The following is a 22,630-nucleotide window of genomic DNA, read 5'->3' as shown; positions in this document are numbered from 1 at the left end:
GCGATCTATCGGGAGGAAAACTTTTTGCCAAAAAAAAATGAATCAGTGTCGAAACTGAACGCGGAGTTCCTTGTCGACAGTTTCAGATCAGAAAGTTCCTTTGATGATTCCTCTCAATTTATTTTTTCCTTAGCATTTCATTGATGATATTACTTTTCGACAATTTTAATTTAAAATCCTGTTCCACCTCGGCTTTTATTTATCCTGTTCAGATTTCTACAATTTAAGTTTTGCTATTGCGGCGTTTTCGCACATTTTTGACAGCTGGGTAACTTTTGTGTTATTTTTTGTTGCTAGCAAAACATTGCTAAAATAAACAGAGTATAGAAAGGGTGCGAACAGCCGGTTCCAAAAAGCTACCAACCCTCTTTATTTTTGCATGTAGAAGCACTTAAATATAGCATTTTGAGCTTTCGTAACTGAGTTTTGAATGTTCTAGAATTTTTTTTTTTCTCGTCTGTGATTGTGTAATGGGCTGAGTAGGAAATCCGTCAGATTTGATCAAGTCTCTTTCGGGTAGCCGCGAGTGCCGTCATAAGCATCAACCAATTAGAATGCGAGTTGTCGGTCATCTGATCGCAAAGTCAACACTCCAGAGTTTCCTTTCGAACAAGAAAAACATGGCGGTGAAATTGATGAGTCGTTTGTTTTTTAAGTAGAATTTTTAACGTTGTAGCCCTGGATAAAGCACATAATGGGTTGATTTATACGATGCAGTATATGGTTTGGCTAACTAGACCAGAATGGATAAACATGACCGCTTTCTCGGTGAGTTTTTCGTCTGTAAACTTGGGGCCTGTTTACAGTGACTGCGTGTGTTGTATCGCTTCTTCATCCGTGATTTCCATATTTCGTATTTGTCTTCATAATCTTCAAGGCTTGGGCTTGTTTATGTTACTATATTGAAAACATCTAATACTCAAGCGATCTTTTAATCTACATTGTTTTATGGACGTTTTTTGAACGCCATCCCTCATGTGTAAACTGTATTCTCACCATCAAGTCACTCTCTCAACAGCTATCAACCAAACGCTCCCTGGCTTGGAAGATTTTCTCAAAGTGGTCCTTGGTAGCGAGTCATTGAGTGAGGAAGCGAACAGACAACGAATTGAATTTCTCAGAAGGTTAGAAAGTGTATCGCGACCGCCATCGCTGCCGCCTAGACCTGCAAACTTGAGTGAAATTTATCGCACGCGTCTCCAGCAAAACGAAGCTCCGTCCGGAAGCGGCCTACAAGATGAAAGCAGTGTGTATAAAAACGACAAAGCAATAGACCCAGTTCAGTTTGCCTCACAGCAACGTGAATTATCCAGAATCGCTACCCTGTGCAAGACTTATGCTCCGCAAACTGTTATTATCGGCGAGAAGGGAAATAGAAATGGAGGCTTGTATTTTGCAAGGCCGGGAAACACAAGGGTAAGTGATGAGGCTTCCGTGAAGCGACTCTTATGACTTTCTTGAAGTTTCTTGATGTATACTTCAAGGCATAGCCTTTTAAGTTGTCTTAATTTGTACTTATCCCTTGTACGTGACTGTATTTATTATTCAAAGTAATATACTTGCCCTCCCTGCCGCGAAATACAGTACCGAGGCATGAATAATTTCGTAAACGTGAACTCGCATATTAGCGAAACCAGTTGATCTCCTCTGATCTGATACCGCATTGTGAATGAAAAAAATTGTGCAGGCTGTGAATATTGCCCTTTTACCCGTAAGCTAATTTTCGATTAACTTAACGCAGTGTAGTGAATCACGTCAGGGATATGTATAAATTTGTGAAAATGTGTACGTAGCTAATACAGTTATCGCGTGGAAATAATCGATCAGTAATACTTCATTGCTGATAAACGACTGAAATCTACAAGGTAGCTTTCTTCATTGAATTTAAAATCGTTCTCTTTGTGGAGTTAAAACAGCATTTATACAATTGGTTGTTTTTAAATAGAATATAGTCATGGTTTCGTTTCAAAAGACACAAAAGATCTTTTGTTCCGTTTATGCTAAATTACCGCAGATCAACACCTTGCAATTTCCAGCGGTTTTATGGAGAGGAGAGGTTTTGTTTCAGACGGATGTTACAGTCACCCCCCAAAAATTCTGTGCTATATAATTTCAACTTTTAACCTTTCTGAAATACTGTGTATATATATCAAGCTAATTTTAATTTTCAATTTATAGCAAAATAGCACTTTGATGCATTTGTAATATTAAATTTCCTTGCTTTACTTTATGGACTTTCTCTTTCCTCGAAGAACTAGTCAGTTACAAGAATAGTTATGGTAACTGAAAATTAATAAATCAGAATTGAAAGTGAAAGATATTTTCGACTGACTTGCTGAAGCATAAAATGAGTTTTGTCAGTTTCACATGATCTTAACTTCTATCTAGTTCCAAATACTAGAAAGCGATGATGTTTCAAGAAGAACGCGATGACATTTTTGTCTTCTGTAGTGTATGATTTCAAGCTCATATCTCAGATCAATGTGTAAATGTAATACTGGAATCTTCATGTTATTATCAAAGATTATCTGCAACGGCAACGTTAAGACGCTCGAAAATTCTTCAGATCTTGTTGCAAAGGAGTTCTTGAAAGTCTGTAGAAATATATTTTTTAATATAATTGTTTTTTCTGACTTAAATGTAAATTGTTTTCTAACCTTTGTACTAAACCTTCATTTTATCATGAAATTAACTATCACCACAGACATTTTATCTTTTTCTTTAAATTTATACAAAAGTTACGTGGGTTTATAAATACCAAAGTTTATAGGTAAAAAATAATCCTAAATGCTGACTTACATGTTGACATGTTATCTTGCTCAAGAGTGCAACATTAGAATCGTGTGAATTTTTTGAAATGTTTAACAAGCAAAAGATACTATGCAAATATAAACTATAGTGTAGATTGTCACATTGTCATTAGACCACATCATTGTGATAGACTTTTTAGGATCTCTGCTAAAAGCTTTGAACAATTAAATCTAAGAGCTCTGAATGTTCACGTCTACAGTTTTAACTTAGTTAATAGGTGTGAAGATCGGCCAGTCTTTTACACATGAAAGTCCATAATAAGCACCCAGATATTCTAATCACAAGATTTTTTTTTGTCTTTTCTTTTTAAAGCTTCACATGAAGAGTCGAGATCTCTTATTTTTAGAGAGTAATTAGTTCATATTACCAGGATAAATATGATGTCATGGCAAACAGTTTCAAGTTACCATTGCCGTAATACTGAGTTATCCTAAACTTCACAGTGGCTGGTAAAACATATTAATCTTTCAACTGGGAAAAGATTGTGGTAGATTTTCTGACATTTCTTCAAGCAGCAATGCTTACTTGTGGCGTAAAGCACTCTGTTTTTCTTTGTGTGCCTGTTGACCTTGCTTGACATAATTAGCATTTTTGACAAGCCTTCTTGAACTACAGCAATTAATACCACATTTGAATTTTTTCTCAACGATTGTCTATCACTTTAGTTGATTTTCCTATTGAATGAACCATCAATATTACTTTCTCCATGTAATTATAACCTACATGTACTGTATCTCTTTTCATCTAAGTGATCCTCAGATACCATGTCCTTGTAGTTTTTCTTGAATCTAAGCAGCTTAAATTTTTTGCACATCAGAGACCTTATCTTTGGGCCTAAAATGCTTTAGTTTTGGATTTTCATGTGAGACAGATTGGTGCAAAACAATCCGCAAGAAACAAGTTAATCAGGATTAAGATTTTGACAGTCATAAAGCTGAAATTATATCTACTAAATCATCTAACCATAATACTTGAGTTATCCTTTGTCATCGTAGGAAAAATGAAGGTGATTCCCTTTTGAAATAATTTGGCAGGGTATTTTTTTTGAAATTATTAATTTCAAACTTTATGGATTGTTCTATGCTTGCATCCAGCAGATTACTGTATTTTGATGTCAAGTTCAGGTTTATATGTGTGTAAATTGTTTGAGTGTCCTATGTAAAGAACTGAACAAAATTAAATGACAATCCTGGACACTCTATTTTGTATTGTTCAGTTCCAGAAAATATCCATACTCCCCCCACAGAAGGGATTGGAATATCCTGGGGGGTAGGGGGTTCTGTAGACCAAAAAAGTTAAAGAAATGTATGAAGCTCAATCGAAATTTCCAGAGGGGTGGGGGGGGGGGGGGGGGGACTTTAAAAAATTCCCTTCCGTGGGGGAGGTATGGATATTTTCTGGGACTACACATTATTGTGTTTTTATGTGCAGCCAATATGTTCCATACAACAGTGGTTTTGTAACAAATTGTTACTAGTTAGTTCCTGGAACTCACTCTGTGATATTCTCCAGTCCTAGTCCATAAATGATCGAGTGTAACCTACATGTAGCAGGATACACAAATTTAGTGAATATTCAGCAACCTACCAAAAAAATAAATGACAAGAGCGATTATTATTATTTTTTAAATTTTCTTGCACTCATTCTAACAAGGGAACTGAGCTGTTTGACAGCAACTAAGATTTGTTTTTAGTTGCTAATCAGTTTATAAACTTGTGATAAATTGGTAACAACTAGCCAGGCTTCTTTATAATTTGTAAACAGTAGCTGCTTTCAAAAGAAGATAGCCTTTTTAGTCTCAAATAGAGCAAGATCTAATGATGAACAGATACATTGTAATTTTCGTGTTATTCAAGAAGTACAGGAGGTGTCAAAAAGGAGGTGTCAAAAAAAAAAAATTAACTTTGAATTTTATTTTTTTGAAATGAATACTCGTCTGTTGGAAGCTTCTAAGAAACATGTGGTAGCATTTTTAAGTAAAGCAAAATGCTTTGCTGTTCTGTGATGATCTTGAAGCTTGAGGACTAGATGTGGTTGTTTTCTTGTGTACAAGTACAGGGCCGTGATCTAGAAGTGCCTGCGTGCCACAGGCGACTAACTTTTGCCTTTGGGCGACTCGAAAAACTTACTTGTTCATATAAGCTTAAGTGCTGCGTACCCAGAATTTCATGGTTGGGAACCACTGGTTTCCTTGTAATTTTTCTTATACCACAGCCTTGAAGCACGTTCACTTTGTGCCTGTGTGATCACTAGCTGATATGATTCAGCTATGTTTGACATTTCAGGATGGCATTCGAGACTCCATACAGAGTACAAGCAGTATGGAAGATGACCTCTATGAACATCTGAGTTTGAAAAGCATTTCACCCTCGGATCCTGTCAGCACACAGGACGCTGATGGAAGTACTAAAACAGAAGATTCATTTGTGTTTCCCAGCCCACCAAAGACTCCTCAGGAACATTCCTCCTCTATTTACATCCCCACTCGGTCAGGCAGTTTGAGGGCTTCTGGAGGCAAAGGCAGACTGTCTACAGGATGGTAAGTACTTAATATATAAACCACATAGGAGACAAAAAAAAATAGATTTATAAGCAGGCTGATACTGTTTCTCCTAGACAGATTTAAAACAATATTTTTGTGAATTTTTATAATTGCAATCTTCCTTGTTTCTTGCTTGAGGTAGTTATGGTTTAAGACGAAATCTGATAGGAAATCGAACAATTTCAACTTTTAGTGGACAAAAACCTTGTTCCAGAATAATTTTAGGTATTTTACAGTCCCTTTTACAATTTTGTGAAGCTGAAGATATAAATAGTTGCCTGAAATAAAACCAGAAACAATTTCCCATGGGGACTTGAGAAAATAAATTTTAAAGTTCAAATAAATTGTGCAGTCACAGGTAAAATTTTACCATCACTTTCATTTCACCTGTACTTTCAAGTGTTTCATACGAACTTCACAATTTGTTTTCAACACTTGGTGTTGTTAGAAATGATTTTTTTTGAGGTATTTAAAATAGTCGCACAGAAGTTTGCGAAACGATGAAAGTAATCGCAGTTCAAAGTTTTTGTCCGCTTGTTAGTCGAATTTCTGGTGGATTCCTTCTTAAATCTTATAGCTACCTTGCATGGCAAAATTGCAAACCTTAGCCTAGTACACAAACTGCAACCTGGATCTTGGCTCCAGATAGGCAAAGCCAAACTCAAATGACTCAATTTGGAGTTAAGCACCTAAATATTAGTCCACCCTGCTTCCAAAGCTAATGTAGTACTCTGAGCAAGCAACACTGCGATCAAATAAGTATTTATCCCTGATAAGTCGACTCTGCCGTGAGTATACTGTAACTTTTTAAACCCCTATGTTTCCTTTTAGGTTTAAGAGAGAGGCAAAATTGAATGAGGAAGTTTACGTGTCACACTTAAGGGAACCAGTAATCAAAGGATATCTCAAGGATATCAAGGCAAACAAAAGGCGTTGGTGTGTTTTACAAGGTAATCGCTTACATATCTTCAAGAACCAAGAAGATCCAGCAATCATGATTCTGTACTTGCCAGAGTGCAACATTGGTGTTGATGATAAGAAGAAGATCAGCTATAGTTTTAGACTGATTCCTGCTGACGGTCCAGGTGTGACGTTAGCCATAGAAGATGGCCAGGACCTTTCTCCATGGATGAGTGCAATTATGGCCGCAGCTGTACGACGAAGTAGTATTGACCGGCCTGTCAGTCCTCTAGAAGGGTTGTTTTCTTTGGAGCAGGCTAGAGCAGAGAGGATGCGTAGTTCTGAATTGGACGGTGGTATAGAAGAGGAACATGAAGAACTGGAAGAGGACATTTATGAACAACCTATTGACCATAGTGTGGTAAGTAAGGATTGTGTTTTTAAACATACATGTACAAGATTGAATGCTTATCACAATCAGGCACCTCTCTCAAGAGCAAGTCAATAATAATTTGTATTTTTAAGCAAAGAGTTTAAAGGTTACTGTAGGCCTTTAAGGGACAGTGTTTTTGCTAAAAACATATTTCTTTGCCAAATTTCTGATTACTATTTTACCAGCATTTTCCCCACCAAAAATATTTCAAAAACTTGAAACATGCATGAGTCATACACAAGAAGTCCACAATCTGCTAAGTGTTACACAATGTAAGTCAATTAGAAGAGACCTCAGAGATCTCAGACTTGGATTTCAAACTTCAAGTATATATGCTTTTATTTGCTTTCAAAGGCTGTGCAAATCCTCCAAAGCCTTAGGTAAATGATCAAATTTAAGAAATGTTAACCTGACTCAACACTGAATGAAAATGTCCTATTGTTAAGCAAGGGCTTATGTGGTTGATTTTGTATGCTTACTGTAGCAAATCACTAGTAATAATAAAAAATTGCGAGCTATTTAGATTCCACCTCAGGTGTGCAATCCAAGCCATTGACATCTTCTGTAAATTTAATTGCTTTAGCGTGATATATAGCGAAGGACACCTGCAAAGGTATAGGGTAACTTAAGAAGTTTGTAATGGAAAACTTAATTGCAAATTAAACTCTGAACTGTGTTGAAGTTTCTTAAAATCATCTTTAATCTCTGGTGCAGATATCACAATATGCTTAAACCGAACTGTAAATCAATGTAGAATATTTTTTTTGATGTTAATAGTCAAGAAGTTTGGAAAACCACTGTAGGGTTATAAAATTTTGAAGCAGACAGAGAAAGATATGTATTTGTTGTAGGCAGTGCTGAGCGTTCAGCTTCTGTAAGATGCCTATGAAGCAACATCTCAGCCAGAAATGTACTTTATGGAACACCATAACCATAAAGGCACTTTAGTTGTTGCCATCCATGACTACTAGATAGCTTTCGCCTGAGCTCATGGAGAATCCTGCATTGGAAAAACAAATGGTGTGACCTGTTTGAAAACAAATTATGAAAAAGAATCACTTCTTGTAATGCTTACTCTACTCTTCCAGCTCTGACATTCTGTTAACTAATTAAAGTATGATTTTGTTTGTATCTTGATAGTGTGGAATGCCATCTGCTCACAGTACCCCTGTGACAACAGAATCCAAGGACGAGGAGGATGAAGGTTATGATGCACCTCTCCCTCCCCTCCCTATTGACGATGATGGTTCCTCTTCAGAAAGCAGCTCAGATGAGGATGAAAGCATGGAGAAAAAAGTGTCTGATGAAAAGGCTGCAGTAAAGAAGAAAATTTACGATGAAATTCCTCCTGATCTACTGGCAGAACTTACAGCTGGGCAACACAAAGGAGGCAGTGAAACAACCAAAAGCCAAGACTCTATTTGCGATGAAGGATCGACCAATGACCAATCGTTGGACTTCACTGACAGTCACAGTGAGCACAGTGGGAATATCAGCAACAGGCACAGCTATATTGAGCCTATAGCGAGTGATGATGCTGTTAGCTCTGAACTTAAAGAGGAGGAGGAGAACATGGAAAATGTGTCAAGGAAGAGAACTTCCACAGTTCTCAGCATTAGCACGGAGTCAGTATGTTCTGATACAGAACACGCAAGAACTAGTTCAGTTACTTCTGACACAAGTGTAACTTCCAAAGGTTTAGGTCCCAAAGTGAAGAGAAGAAAGAAACTTGTTCCTGCCGAAGCTGAGCTTCAGTTTCTGCAAGATCCCTGTGCAATGCACAGTGGAATCTTGTATCAGAAGCGCAGGTTGGGTGTCTGGTCAAAACGCTACTGCAAGATTATCGACAGCAGATTTAAGTGTTATCGGTAAGTGGCAATTGTAACATCAATTGGATGTAATGGAAACCTGTAGTTAAGTGGTCAAGAACACCTGAAATGAAGACACGTGGTGAAAGCAAAAATTTGGACATTACCCAAACAATGAGTCAACTTGGCATCCTCTTGTGATTGAGTAATTTGTCAATAGTTTGAAGTCTGCAAGAAACTTGATTGTTGCTGTAAATGTTTTTGTCTGCAGAGCAATCATGGTTATGTTTTTGTTTTTGTTTTTTATTTTAGAGAAAGTAGTCCTGAAATTTAATTGGTACACAATAACATCATAAATTACCACCATCATCAATGACACTTTTCATCAAGTACACATTGGCTCAAACTTTTAATTACATTGTACTATGTGTGAGATAAAAAAAATGAAACTGTCTTTCAAGGGTTCTGATTGGCAATGGACAAGAATACAGGTCGCAACAGATATTTTGAGTTGGAGTACTGGTTCAGTAATTTGTTAAGTTTATGCACTCTTGTCTTCTCAGAAATCCAGCTGACGAGAAACCAAGCCTGAACTTTCCAATTCTTGGTTATGATGTAAGTTTGATTGACAACAAAGAGTCAAGGAAGAGTTACTGCATCAAGATATCGCACCCTAGCCAGGAGACTTACTATTTCGCCACAGATTCACGTGTCTCGATTGAACGTTGGATTGAGGTGCTGTCTTTGGCTGCTACAGGGAGGCTTGACGTGATTGCCCCATATCCTCCTTACTTTTGTGCTGAGCAATCTGGAGATGAGTTAAAAAGTAGGTCAAGGGAATCATTGCTTAGTAGCGAGGTAAGACATGTCGTAACTAGGTTATGGATGTGCAATTCGTTACCTGTAGAGTTAAATGTACTGTGCATGTGTTACTGGAGGGTGTCCTGTCACAGTGTTACACATTTGTAGCAAGACAAAATAAATTCTTGTTTTGTTTATTTTAACTTTTTGCTTTTTTTTAATTAAGTAAACCTTTATTTAGTCACTGAAAAACAAGTAACATACAATAAAATTTACAAAAATTGAAATGTAATAACTTGCAAAAGTAAATTACAGCAGGTGAAAATAGCTAACTGAAAAGAACTATTACACATAATCTACGAATTACAGCAGTTACATGTATAAACACTCACAAGAATCTAACAAAAAAAAAATGCTCTAAAGAGTGACAAAGTCTCAAATCCTTTTTTTGTCTACCCCGAGCTTGTTGTTATGAGGACAGCAGGGCAAGGAGTTATATTTAGCAATATGACCAAAAGGCAAACTCAGTGACTCTATCCACTGTTAGTTGTTGAGCAGCAAACTACTGATTCAACTGTCAAAGCCAATAACAACTGAGACTGTGCAGTTTCACTGTTTAGACATAACCCAGTGGCTGGTCAATATTTACTTGGTTGAAACCTGAAATATTCGTACTGTAAAACTAATTAAAAATGAACTCAACCAATATTTCACCAACACACACACCTCACAGACACGCTAGTAACCAGCAACACTATACATATTCAAGAAATGGAAAACATATGTTGTGTTTCTATCAAAATTTGGAAGCTGAAGTGGGAGTTAATGATACCAAAAAGGATCTGTAAACTTGGGCTACATGCAATTCTAAAGAAACGCTGTGAGGAAGACCAGAACCATAGACGAGTGTTTCAACAGCTACTCTAAGTGCTCTTAAACGGCCATTAGTGATTGTATAATGCAGTAGAAACAAGAAATATTTAACAATTGCTCGCCAAAGGCTAAGTGAACATTGGTGAATATTCACTAAGACGAAGTCAAGGTGAATATTCGGCAATGTATAATTTTGAGAGGTGAACATCAAGAACTACAAAATAATGGGCTAAAACAAGAAAACACAGACGCAATTGTTCATTTGCATACATGTATGCAGCCATGGTTTTAATAATAAGCATACAGTTACATCGATTGTGAATCAATTTACACATCGATTTCAGGATCATTTCAGCTGTAGAACAAACAAGCGAAATGCCTTTTGTTATCGTTTTTGACTTCATTCACAGTTGTCATCATCATCTAAAAGTGAGTAGCTTTAGTTTGAAGAAAAATATGTCAGTTAATCGATCTGACCTGCTGGCGATCAATGTAACCACTGCGTTAATGATTCTTAAATGCCTTGAATATGAGTTCTTGAAAAGACTTTTGGTCCAAAGGTGACAACCATCATTTTGAAAATTCTCCATCCTGTCAGATATCCTGGACTTGGAGTGATGTCTTTCAAGTAAATGAAAATTTCATTTAGCAACTGTCCACCATGTTTACTTACCGAGATGGCAAAGGTGGCGAGCTTAGTACCCAAGCCTTGGAAATGTTATATTCACCACCTACCGTAGTAAATATAGCATCATAAGCTGAGCTTTTTGACCAATCAGTATGTCCAATTCTTATATTCACCTCTGGAAATTATGCTAATTATCGTCATTAATTTTGAGGGAACTGCTGAGAGGACATTGTCACATTTATCTTTGCTAGTGTAATAATATTATTGTTCTTTGTGTACAAGGTGTTTTCCAAATTGTTTAGCCTTAAAGGCAAATATAAGTAATTATGTTTTATTTTTTAATTTCTGTCGTCCAACAGGGAAGGCTTTCGGATGATGATAGTGCAGACACTCTGGATGAGTTGGACCCTCCAGCTGAGAAAGGTCAGAGTCTCAATAGACTTGAAGCAAAGGAAGAACAGAAAATATTACCTCCTGAGACGACATATGCAGTGCTGCCTAATGAATCTAGGTATGTACTATTTATTGGTAGTTCTTCCAGACAGTTATGTAACAGCACCGGTGTAGTGAAGTGGGAGCTGCGGTGGCCTCATGGTGGGTGTGTTTGACTCTGGATTGAGTGGCCAGGGTTCGAGCCCTGGCCCTGGACACTGTGTTGTGTTCTTGGGAAAGAGACTTTTCTCTCATAGTGCCTCTCTTTACCAGGGCTGTCAATAAGGGCTGTAACCTGTAGTACCTGTTACGGCTGAGTATGTTTGATGGGCCCTTGATGTTACAGGTGAACTTGCCTGTAGTTGACACAATTCACCCAAAAAGTAACATGTTTGTTACATGTGTGAAGATCAAGGCTACAGGTGAATCAAAACTTAATTACAGCTCAGGTGTATAAATCGGTACCGGTGAATTTAATGTGGGTAACCCTGCGATGGGCAACCATCCCATCCAGGTAAGGTAAAGTCTGCATACAAGCCAAGTGACCCATGAGGCCAGAGCCTATCCCGGTTTCAGTGGCATGAAGTGACCAGGAGTATTTCTACTCCCCCCTGGATGGGATGCTAGTCCATTGCAGGGCTACCTCCAGCATTAAATTCAGCGGTACCCATTTATACACCTGGGTGGACAGAGGCACTGTGAGAGTAGAATGTGTTGCCCAAGAACACAACCCAATGTCCCCGGCCAGGGCTCCAACCCGGACCACTCACTCCAGGGTTGAGCGCACTAACCATGAGGCCACTGCGCCTCATCCCATCCAGTGGGGAGTAGAAATACTCCTAGTCGCTTCATGCTACTGAATCTGGAGATGAGCGTTGGCCTGATGGGCCAGTTGGGTCGTATGCAAACTTTACTTTCCACTGCTAGTTCTTCCAGACGGTTAGTTATGTATATCAACATCAGTGTGATGAAGGGCAGTGGCCTAACAATTATCACGCTGCACTCAGAATCAAAGATTTAAATTCAGTTGCCATAAACAAGGAACAAAATAAAATTCTGTTGTGCCAGTGGTAGTTGAACCTATGACCTTGTTCTAAGTAAATTTGTAAGGGTCATGTTGATTCAGTAAGTTCACTGATTACATGTACTTGTGATTTTGTACAAGAAGTTGCAAGATTTGATTTAAGTGCTGGCCGAATGTTGTTAAACTTGATGATTTTCTCATGTGCTTTCATGCACAGCTACTCAATATGTCAGGTGATAAGCGAAGGACTACACATGATCTATGCTTTAGAGACTACTCACAGATTAGAAGGTCTTCAGAATGGGCTTCTGAGTGGTGATTTCCCCTTTTGGATAACATTTACTATTTTTGTTGTTTTGGGCACCAGAATGGCTGCTACTAAAACTCTTCTTCCCTTTATTATGTTCATTATAAGTGGTGTTTCTTTTATGACAAGTGCAAAACAGAATAACAGTTCTTGGAATAATCATCCTTAATTAATTTTTTTTTCCAGAAATGTGGAAGTTTCAGTCCAAACCGAAGAGAAGTGTCAGGAAGGTGGAGCTGAACAGTCTCCAGAGACTGGAAAGAAAGAGAGAACACAAAAGAAAAGGAAAGAAAAACCAAGAGAAGGAACGAGTAAGAATAACATTATTATTTAATCTGTTGTTAAATTGGAAAAGCAGATTTGGCAGCATGGTCACAAAGTTAGAAATGGTGGTTGTTCATTATTTACCCCAAAATTCAGAATCTAATTTTGTCTCGGCCAAACGGAGATTTTCCGAAATAAACGGCACGTCTTGAAAGGTAGTTTAAAATTTCCAACCGAAAATATTCGAATGAAAAATGTGCTTGCCATTTGCAATTCTTCACTAGTTCCAGCCGCCATATTGGAATTATGATCAGGTCGAACTCATCCTAGGCTCTGTCGGTAATTGGGGGTTGTTAAGTAAATGATAAATGGCCAATCCGGACGGAACGTACCACCCGGGATTTTTGCTTACCATTTGCGTTGACGAATCGGTTTCTCCGCGTAAATGGTACGCAACCGTTATTTTCCCAGGAATTTGCACGACTTGGTCACGTGTATTTTCCTACACTTTGCATTTTTTTCCCCGTGGTTTGTGCTGGTCACATGTATTTCCTTGAGTTTTAATTGGTCCGTTGTGTTGCTTACAGTCTGTGATTAGCCATTGTAGTTGCTTTGGTTTGGCTAATTTCGACTAATTTAATTTTAATTGGATTGTTATTGTTATTTCAGAAACACCCTCTACCATGAGTCCTCCTCACAGCATGTTCATCAGTGAGTCTGTTGACGGGCAGGCCAAACCTGAACCAATGAATGAAGAATACGCTTCACTTCCTCAAGGCAATGCAAAGGTCAGTTGACTCTCCGCGGCTAAAACTCTCTCGCATTCCATATCTTTTCCTTCCCTTTTTCTTTCACACTGAAAGCAAGATGGGGAACGGATCGTCTACACGTGATTTTCGATGGAAACGGGAGAAAGAAATGGACAATATAAATACGCAGTTAAACAAGTATATTCCATGCTGCCGTGCGTCTGTTCAGTAATTGATCATAGATGACGTAAAAAATGTGGAAAGAACAAAAAAAGTGGCACCCGAACCGTTAGGCGAGTGTGTCACTGATGTTCTTACCACATTTTTTGACGTCTTCTGCATGCCAGTGACACATTCGCCTAACGGCTCGTGTGCCACTTTTTTGTTCTTACCACATTTTAGCGTCATCTCTGATGAAATATATAATTAACTACCGATAAGTGAAAGGGGTGATTTTTCTTGTAGTGTGCAATCTTGTTTCGCCAGTTGAAGAAAGGGCCGAGAATGACTAAAAGCAAAATCTGAAAAATTCACGACCGTGTGATCATAAAATATTTACCCCTTGCGTGAAAACCTATCGAGAACTTTACAATTTATAATATGAAAAGACAACAATACACCAATTGTAAAGAAGCGTTGGGTAGTGCAGAAGTAAATTTTTACTTTCTCGATTTGTGGGAAAGCCTTTATCCATGATGCTTACCTTAAATTTCGGATTGTTTCTTTGATTCCCTTAATTTGAGACGCCTAAATTGTACGCACTCTGAGATCTGATACTGTCATTCTGTTGTTTTGATTTGTTCCTTCTGTCGTTTAATTACAGGAGACCAGCGAAGATTCTACCGCCAAGAAAGACAAGCGTTGGACAGACACTCTGAAAAAGAAAAAGCTATCACGCGGCAATTCCTATGACTACAGATTACGGGGAAATGTCACACCTTTGACTCACCCAGACAGCGCTAAGAACAAGCATCCAAGTATGAGAAGAAAGAATTCACAAACAATCGTCAATTTGACGAATTTGTTTGATAGAGAAGGGCGTTTCTGTGGTTACCTCACCGAGGTTAGGTACAATAAGTTTGGTACAACGCATTTAAGACGGTGGTGTGTTGTTAAGAACGGATTATTAATCCTCTTCAACAGCGAAAGAGAAGACACGCCTCAAGTAAAGCTGTCGCTAGTGGATATGTGGCTTACGGACAAGAGCGAAGAGTCTCGAAACAAGTTTTGCTTTGCGCTCGAGGACAAGGATGGTAACGAGACGACCTTTCAGACGACAGTCGAAGAAGATTTCCAGAAATGGATGGGTGTACTTGAGTTGTTCACGGAGTTACGCGTGGAGAGACCGCAGCCTGAAGTAGCGGCAGAGCCCCTCGGAAAAACGGATTCTTGTGCCAGCGATTTGGGAGACGGATCGTTTGAGCGGGGGACTTTACGAACAAAGAGTTCCCGCGCGGCCGCAAAAATAAAGGACGAAATTTACGCCCTGGCTCCCGGGAAGGTGAGAACGTCGCTAAGAATGAAGCTATCTCAGAGAAGGAATGTGATTGATTTTTTCCGGAAAACACACAGCTCGTATGACTTAGAGGCTGGGGCGCCTCCTGAGGGTTCATCCCTCCCGGAAGCTGATGTCGACACCTTGGCTGTTTTCGGCGGCAATTTGACACAAGTAGAATCAAACGGGTCGACGAATTCAAGATGGTGTACGATCAAACAGAAAGAACTGATGATTTTCTCAGACCGTAAAGCTTCTGATCCACTTCGCAAAATACCTCTGTTAAGATCAGCATTCGGTGATTTGAGCGACGATGAAAGCAGCCCGAACAGGTTTCAGATTCGTTTTTGCAACGAGACCCTTGTGTTCGAGGCATGCGATAAATTTGATCACAACCGATGGCTCCGAATGCTGGCCTCGGCGATCGAGAGACGAAACTCGAGCGACGACGACAGGCCGAAGTGCGTCGGTCGGCTAACTTCGCCAACGTTTACGAAAAAGAAGATACTACATCGGAGGAATCGGAGCGAGGCGTTGTCACAAGAAGAGGAGACGCCTACATCAGCGACCAAGACACGTGAAGGTTCTACAAGTACTACTGATAGGCTCATGAGCGGGTATCTTCAGGAGGTCCGTGAAACCCACGGCGCTAGAACTCTTTTGCGCCGGTGGTGTGTAGCGACGAGCGAGGAGTTCATCGTGTATGAGAATCAAAACTCCAAGAAAGCGTCGTTTGAGTGGGAACTCTCACAAATGTCCGTTCAAGATCAGAGTGACATGGATGCGGGGTCGTTTGGGTTTCGTGTCTCTCTTGGCGCGGAAAAGCTGTGTTTTAAAGTTATTGACGAAGACTCCGCGCGACACTGGTTGAGCGTGTTAGCACGCTATTGCCATTCAGTTGCGGCGAATGAACCGCTAAGGTCGAATAGCAAAGAGGACAAAAGGCGCTCTGCGAGCGATAACGATCTGAAATCGAAATCGACCGAAGAGGACCCGAACGTTCTCGAAGTGCTTAGCGAAGGAAGGGCGAGCGGACGAAAGCTCATGCGAAGGGCAACCGAAGATTCGACTTTCTTCCGAAAGTTCAATCGTTCCGAGTTGTTCAAGGCGCCGTGGCGAGCGTCTACAGAGAAGCTAGAGGTAAAGATGAGGGATCGGGAACGATCAGGCCGAGCGGCGGCTAATAAGGCCTTGAAAAGGTTCTCTTGCGGCAGTCTATTCGACAGCGACGGAAAGTACACCGGTCATCTGATGGAGCTTATAACCCACGAGTTGTACAGTAGTCAAGTGCGAAGATGGTGTGTCCAGAAAGATGATTATTTATACGTTTACGAGAACGAGGCCGCTGATGAACCCATTAAAGTTATTCCTCTCTGTAACGCCAAAGTACTGGATACCAGTGACGTCGAAGGCTGTGTTTACAGATTCAGAGTCGATTATGGCGAGGGGAAGACTGTGTTTTTTCGAGCACTAACTCGCACCGATTTGGAAAAGTGGACGACTGTCATCTCAGTGAAGACCGCTGTTCTGCTGGACCGGAGCGAGAGACAGCTCAGACGCAGCCGCACGTTTAGTTCAGAGAAAAGCTCCAGTGAAAGCGAGGTAACCTCACCGATCATCGATTACAGAGCCGCCCGAACTCTGACTGCCGACTCTGGCTCTTATAATGAAACGGTTTCCATCTGGTCTGCTGATAGTGTCTTTGACCCAGCAAATGATCCCAGCTCAGAAGGTTTAAAACCTGTTAATCCAGATTACGAAAACGTTACATCTCCTGTAGAACGAAAAGATGAACAGCCACCGAATGACCAACGCAACGATTTGCCTTCAGCCGAAAGTACAGTTTCGGAAGCTGAGTTTTCTGGTAGCAACCGTAAAACTGGCAGTAGTCTTTCGAGTATCGAAGACTTGAGTCACGTTTACGAGAATTTCTTGGCCTTCGCTTCCGCGATGGCTGAAAGAAGTCCCGAATTCCAGGAACAGCTTTATCACGTCTACGAGAATGTTACACAAGCGCTGGATAGAGGAAATCAGGGAAGCACGCAAAACGAAGGACAAATTACAGAAGAGCTCCCTGAAGAGGTCCGGCAAGGAAGTAACGAGGGAAATGAACTGGGGAGCCCTTCGATGGAAATGTCATCAGAGTTCGAAAAGATCAGTTTACGGGAAAATGACGAGAAAGACTCTTCGAACGCGTACAGATACTCAGGAATCTCTGGCGAATCCGAGCTGGAGAAAGTTGTGGAGGATGCCAACGAAAATGAGCACCATGTTCTGGATGCCGCGGCTGAAGACGAGAAGAGTGCACAGACTGAAGCTAATCAATCAGACGTGATGGTGAGGGGTGGTTCTGCGTGTGAGACTACGAGCGCAGCTGTTGTAAGTGCGTCTAGAGGAGCTGAGGAGTTGGTGGAAGTTCCAGTTAGCAGTGGCAGCGAAGACCTGGTGCCGAACGAGGATGTTGTCAACGAAAACGAGCAGGAAACAGTCGCGAACAGGAACGACAACGAGATTGAAGAGATTCGTGATTTTGAGAAAGACACGGGATGCATCAGTGTTGAGGATTCCATCAACATCAGTGATGGACTGTACGAGTTGCAATCAGAAACTGGTGAAAACATGAATGAAGTGGCAACAAGTCAGTCGTCCCTACAAGATGAAAGCGTTCAAGAAGATTCTTCCAGCCGTCCTTTGGTTCATGTCGACCATATAAGTGCTGTTGAAATGGGAGATAGCTCGCTTTATCTGGTGGAACAAGTAAACGACCAAGTGGGGCGAGAAATCAAGGGTGAGGAGTTTAGCGGGCCTTTTGTTCAGACAAGCGATGTGTTAGATGCTGTTCGAGTTTCGACGCCGTGTGACAGCAATAGTTCTGAAACCCTTTTGGAACGGGGTTGTCTTGCTTCGACTGTTGAAAAGTCTGCTTCAAACGGGGACGATGAAAGCAGAACCTCGAATCTTGAAGTCCAAGATTCTAACAATGCTCTTGAATTTACTGGAAATGATTTCAACGTTGAAAACGACGATGAAAGCTTGAACAAGCCCGAGGTCTCTGAAGCTGAGCCACCGAGTTTGAGTGCAGCGGAAGACGACGAGTATCAGAAAGAACTTCAAGATGGCGAGCGTGGCACTGAAGGAGGGAAAACATGGAACAGTGCAGATACAATCCTTGAAGCGTCCGAGAATGTTTGTGCAGCTAAAACTTTCGAGCCATCTTTACCAGTTACGTTGAAATGCCCCAAAGAAGCCGAGGTTCCCTGTGAACAAACTCTTGCGTCGGAAGTTAACTTATCTGAGCACGCGCAGATTTGGGAAGAAGCTGTGACGCGCGTAGATGAAAGTCCTTCCTCGACAACGCAAGACTTCGAATTAGAAAGTCACGCCCTGCCAGAATCACCGAACAGTGATCTTGAAAGTGGAGACTTCACCTCCGCACAAGGCAGCCCAGAGGTTGAGTCTTACGAAGTGGGTAATGATTCAAAGCAAGAATACAACGCCATTAACAATGTCGACCAGTCTCTTTCATCTAGTCTGCCTGGCCAGACCAATCGAGAAGATTTCAGTCCAGAAACCGGGATAGACTCTGCCAGTGCTATTGAGATTTATTCAGAAACGGTCGCGAACTTTCCAGAGGAACGTTATGCAAAATCCAACCAACTTGAACAAAAACCTTCCACTGGGTTCGAATTTTCTAATGAGCATGCTGAGAAATTCCAAGCTACGGGCGTACGTGCTGACGATTGCCTGGGCAATGAACCTGTAGAAGATAATTCATCGCTTCAACAAGATATTGAAGAAGCCGAGGATACTCTGGACGAGGGCATCGAGTTAGAAAAAAGGTGCTCTTCAAGTGAGGGATACTATACTCCTGAAGATACTATAGAACTGTTAGTTAGAAGAGATAGTATTGCAGAAGAACAAACCGAGACAGATTGTGCGAGTGATAGAACTCAAAACAGCAATCCTGAACTTGGTTGTACAAGCAATGAAACAAAACCAAGTGATCCCAAAAGTGTTTTTCAGTCGGAAAAAGATGTAGCGACGTCATGTTTACAACAAGGCAATCATGAGCTTGTTAGAGAACTAGAAACTGATAGTACGAACTCACAAAGCCAGCCCCCTAGCGCCTGGAGTAACCATGATTCAAGCTTAGGAGTCACACAGGATCTGACAAGAAGCCAAATGGATATCCTGAAGGCTGTGACGGCAGCTTTCGAGGAGATTCTGGAACTTCACGGCGACGATAGTGACACAGACGACACCAGACTGTGATGGAGGCTAGAAAACATTTAGTCCAAGAATTTATCAACAGTTTAAGTAAGCAAACTGCTTCTTCGTACGCTCAATGTTTCCTCAAGAGAAGTCTAAGATTCGAGCCTAGAAATTCCATTCTGTTGACAAAGATGTACGGCATCAGCGCAGGTTCTCTGATTGGCTGTCTTTTGCGCGGGAAAATTCAGAAATAGCCAATCAGAGGCTTTGTAAAATTACGTTATTAACACGGAATTTTTCGAGTCTAAAAACTTGGTTAAGATTTCTGCGCGCGAAGAGTGACTTCTGTTTACTGAGGCCTAAGCAACTTTCCTCATTTTCAAGGCACCAGGATAGCCGAAGGTCGATATATCAAAATTCTAACATGGCATCGGGGTTTTCTGCCAAAATTCAATATTTGATCTTGTTTTATTTGTATCAAGTCTCTCGTGAGAATTGCCAGCGAGAGGAATCTTAGAGAATTTGCTAGTTGAGGCAAAGAGCCTCGGATTCATGTTAGAATTTTGATATATCGAACATGGACTATTGTTGACTATCGCCTAGAATGATTGAATGCACTGGTGAATCATTCCAGCATACAAACAGTTCAGCAAGTTTACTCAAATTCAAAACACAGCGTGGATGGTGTTAAGGCAAGGCTAAACGGCTACGTCGCGAAAACACCGTAGATACAATCATTTCCACTAGCTTACACTGCTCCAAAGCCGAAAATATGAGGCAAAAAATATTTCTGAAGCATTTCAAACCCTTTTTACTTCGTGATCATTTGTTTCAGCAACATTGTTTCCTAGAAATGACTTGTTCCCTAGCAACCCCACTGCTTGAAATTTGTGGGCTCAGTTTTTAAGAAAACTTTGTTCCAATAATATATTCCTATAAGAAATCGATTTTCATATTTCGTTACAACTCGCAGTGTTTCCGAACTAGAAGGAATTTTGGCCACAGGATTGTTGCACCGTGGGCAGGAACATTACTTACTCGATCAACGTTGTTAAGTTGTTCTTTTACATTACTTTTTGGTGGAGATGGGACGGAAAATCTGCTTCAGAGTATGTTAGTTAGCTAGGCTAGATTTTTTTTAATGGCTTATCCCATCGCTCACATCCTGTTCTACAGTTGTCTGTCTTAATCCCAAACCTGTTGATGAAAAAAAACGCTTCAAATAACAATATTCTACGTTGTACTTTGAAATTTCAAATTATTACGAGTTCTTAAACTGTAGGGATATTAACTTTTCTGTTACTGATGAAGGCCTGCGTGACTTGGCCATGGCAAAGAAGGCGTGACTATACTGCCTGCGCCGTCAAATGTTTGCGCTTTCGTTGACTATGCAATCAGAATTGCATCAGCTAAGAGATAAATTTTACTATTAAGCATAATGTTATAACAGGTATTCACAGCAATTAACATTAAGAAAGTAAATAGTCATTACTGTAGGATATGTTCAAATCAAAATATCACGCGACGTAAATATGTCACGCAATCAATTTTTCTCGCTTTGAAAATGATTAATATAATGATAAATAGATTAACGTTCTGTTAAAATCAAAACTTATTGAAATATTGTCTAATTCATGCCATTTCATCGGTTCAAACGTTCAATGATGTGAAAGAAATTTTTTAAGAAATGTATGAATTTAATTTAAATTATAGTTTAGTTTATTTAAGTTTGAAAGAGGAAGTACAGTCTTGGAAATTTTGCAAGGATTACAAATGTACACGTGTTGTTGAAGTGTCTTGAGTGAATTGTTGATATCTACGTTCATAACAGAATTTCTCACTTTGTCGTTCACCCTGTTTCAAATTATACATTTTGAGTAAACGCTCAGTTTACCAATGCAGGCGTCCTCAAGCTTTTTGTTCGGTGTTTGCTGGAGAGTTTGAGGTAATTGTGGCTTCTGTAATATATGCTGTACAGTTGAAGTAATATTCCAAATCATTTCATAGGAACCAAGGTGTCTGTTATAGACAATAAAAGAGAAGGAAAGTGATTATTGTACGTAATTCTTTAATTTAAGTTAAAGTTGTTTTCTAACTTAATTACGGACCTTGAACTCGGTTAGTAATAACTACTAGCTAACCGAGAATGAGGTTTTTACGGGAAAATGTCAAACCGAGACCTCGCAGTATTGACCGAGCGATAGCGAGGTCATTACGGCAAGGCTAGTTCTTAAATTACGAGTTCTAGAGGTTATGCATTTAAAAAGTTACTTGGGATGTGTCTAACTCTTTACCAAGGAGGGCTTTGTGGTTCTGGTATCGTTAGGGATCATTCTTGGGTCTGAAATAAGGAAGTGCTTTCGTGACAACTAAATGAACCGTGACAGGTGCCACAAAAGTCTTATCACGTGCTTGTTCCTCTTTGTACACGCATTCAATGTGTACCCTGCCAGGAACTACGAAATGAGACTGGTTAACTTCGCGTTATATCGACAAGTACCGGAATACCTTCCCGTTGATCTATAGAGAAGTCCGCAGAAAAGTTGAATACAGTTGAGACTAGACCAGTCTACTGCTCTTTAACATTGTACGGCGTGTAAGTACACAGACTGTACGCTAAACCAACGGATTTGCGGGGGAGGCCTGGGAAGCATAACCTTTGTATTTGAGCGGGTCAGTTCAGTGAAACCTGTATTAAGCAGACCCCATATTAAGCGGAAACCAGCTTGAGTCCTTAAATTTTCTTTCCACATCTACTGTAAAATAAACCTGCATTCAGCGGACACCTCTGTTAAGAGGACGCGGACACCAATATCAAGCCATTTTGTTGGGCAAAACCTGCAATAAGCGGACACTTCAAGAGCTTTTTACCACTAAAAGTTCAGCTGGACTCCTTTAACATTGTTGAACGATGTCGTCTTAAAGCTAAGAAGATTAGTCCAGATTGATGCATTGACTGACTGGACATTGTGGTATGAGCAGTCTTTCATCTCACGCTATGTTACACTGTGTTACAAAAGTGTTAATAATTAACTATTATTGTACAAAACAGTACCCCCTGAGTCTGTATTTTACCTTTTGTCGCCACTGAAGGACTTTTACAGACAAAAAATTCTGATTTAACAGGAAAAGCTTTCAAGTTCTCCGGTTTGTGATACACGTAGATAGCGTTATTAAATTGCCACAGGTACTAAGGTCTCAAAACCAGTTCGGGAGACTGAAATGTGACTGAAATAAAAATAATAGTATGAAACTAAAAATTATACTAGGTATTTAAGACGTGAAGTTTCAACCCGGGTTGAACACAATGAACAGAGGAAAGTAGAAACCAAACTGATCTTGGAACTTTCA

General features: G+C 40.0%; 1 protein-coding gene across 1 annotated transcript; it reads left to right on the top strand.

Annotated features, from left to right (window-relative positions):
- The first annotated feature begins 503 nt into the window (after positions 1-503).
- On the top strand, positions 504-21,330 carry LOC110059564 (uncharacterized). The gene is made up of 10 exons (XM_020766281.2): positions 504-768; positions 1,019-1,416; positions 5,097-5,350; positions 6,185-6,674; positions 7,827-8,554; positions 9,058-9,352; positions 11,156-11,307; positions 12,746-12,870; positions 13,493-13,611; positions 14,396-21,330. The coding sequence occupies exons 1-10, from the start codon at positions 744-746 to the stop codon at positions 19,337-19,339; spliced, it is 7,530 nt and encodes a 2,509-aa protein (XP_020621940.1). The 5' UTR covers positions 504-743; the 3' UTR covers positions 19,340-21,330.
- Positions 21,331-22,630: the final 1,300 nt, after the last annotated feature.

This window comes from Orbicella faveolata, unplaced genomic scaffold (assembly GCF_042242905.1).
Source record: "Orbicella faveolata isolate gen_17 unplaced genomic scaffold, um_ofav_v1 contig_12, whole genome shotgun sequence".
Classification (NCBI taxonomy): domain Eukaryota; kingdom Metazoa; phylum Cnidaria; class Anthozoa; order Scleractinia; family Merulinidae; genus Orbicella; species Orbicella faveolata.
The sequence above is the reverse complement of the archived record's forward strand: the minus strand, read 5'-3'. Positions and strand labels throughout refer to the sequence as shown.

Bases quoted from the DNA above. Each gene is read 5' to 3' on its own strand.
- LOC110059564 (XM_020766281.2), top strand. From the start codon at position 744: ATGGATAAACATGACCGCTTTCTCG. The intron at 6,675-7,826 runs GTAAGTAAGGAT...GTATCTTGATAG, and splicing joins AACCTATTGACCATAGTGTG to TGTGGAATGCCATCTGCTCA. The intron at 9,353-11,155 runs GTAAGACATGTC...GTCGTCCAACAG, and splicing joins AATCATTGCTTAGTAGCGAG to GGAAGGCTTTCGGATGATGA.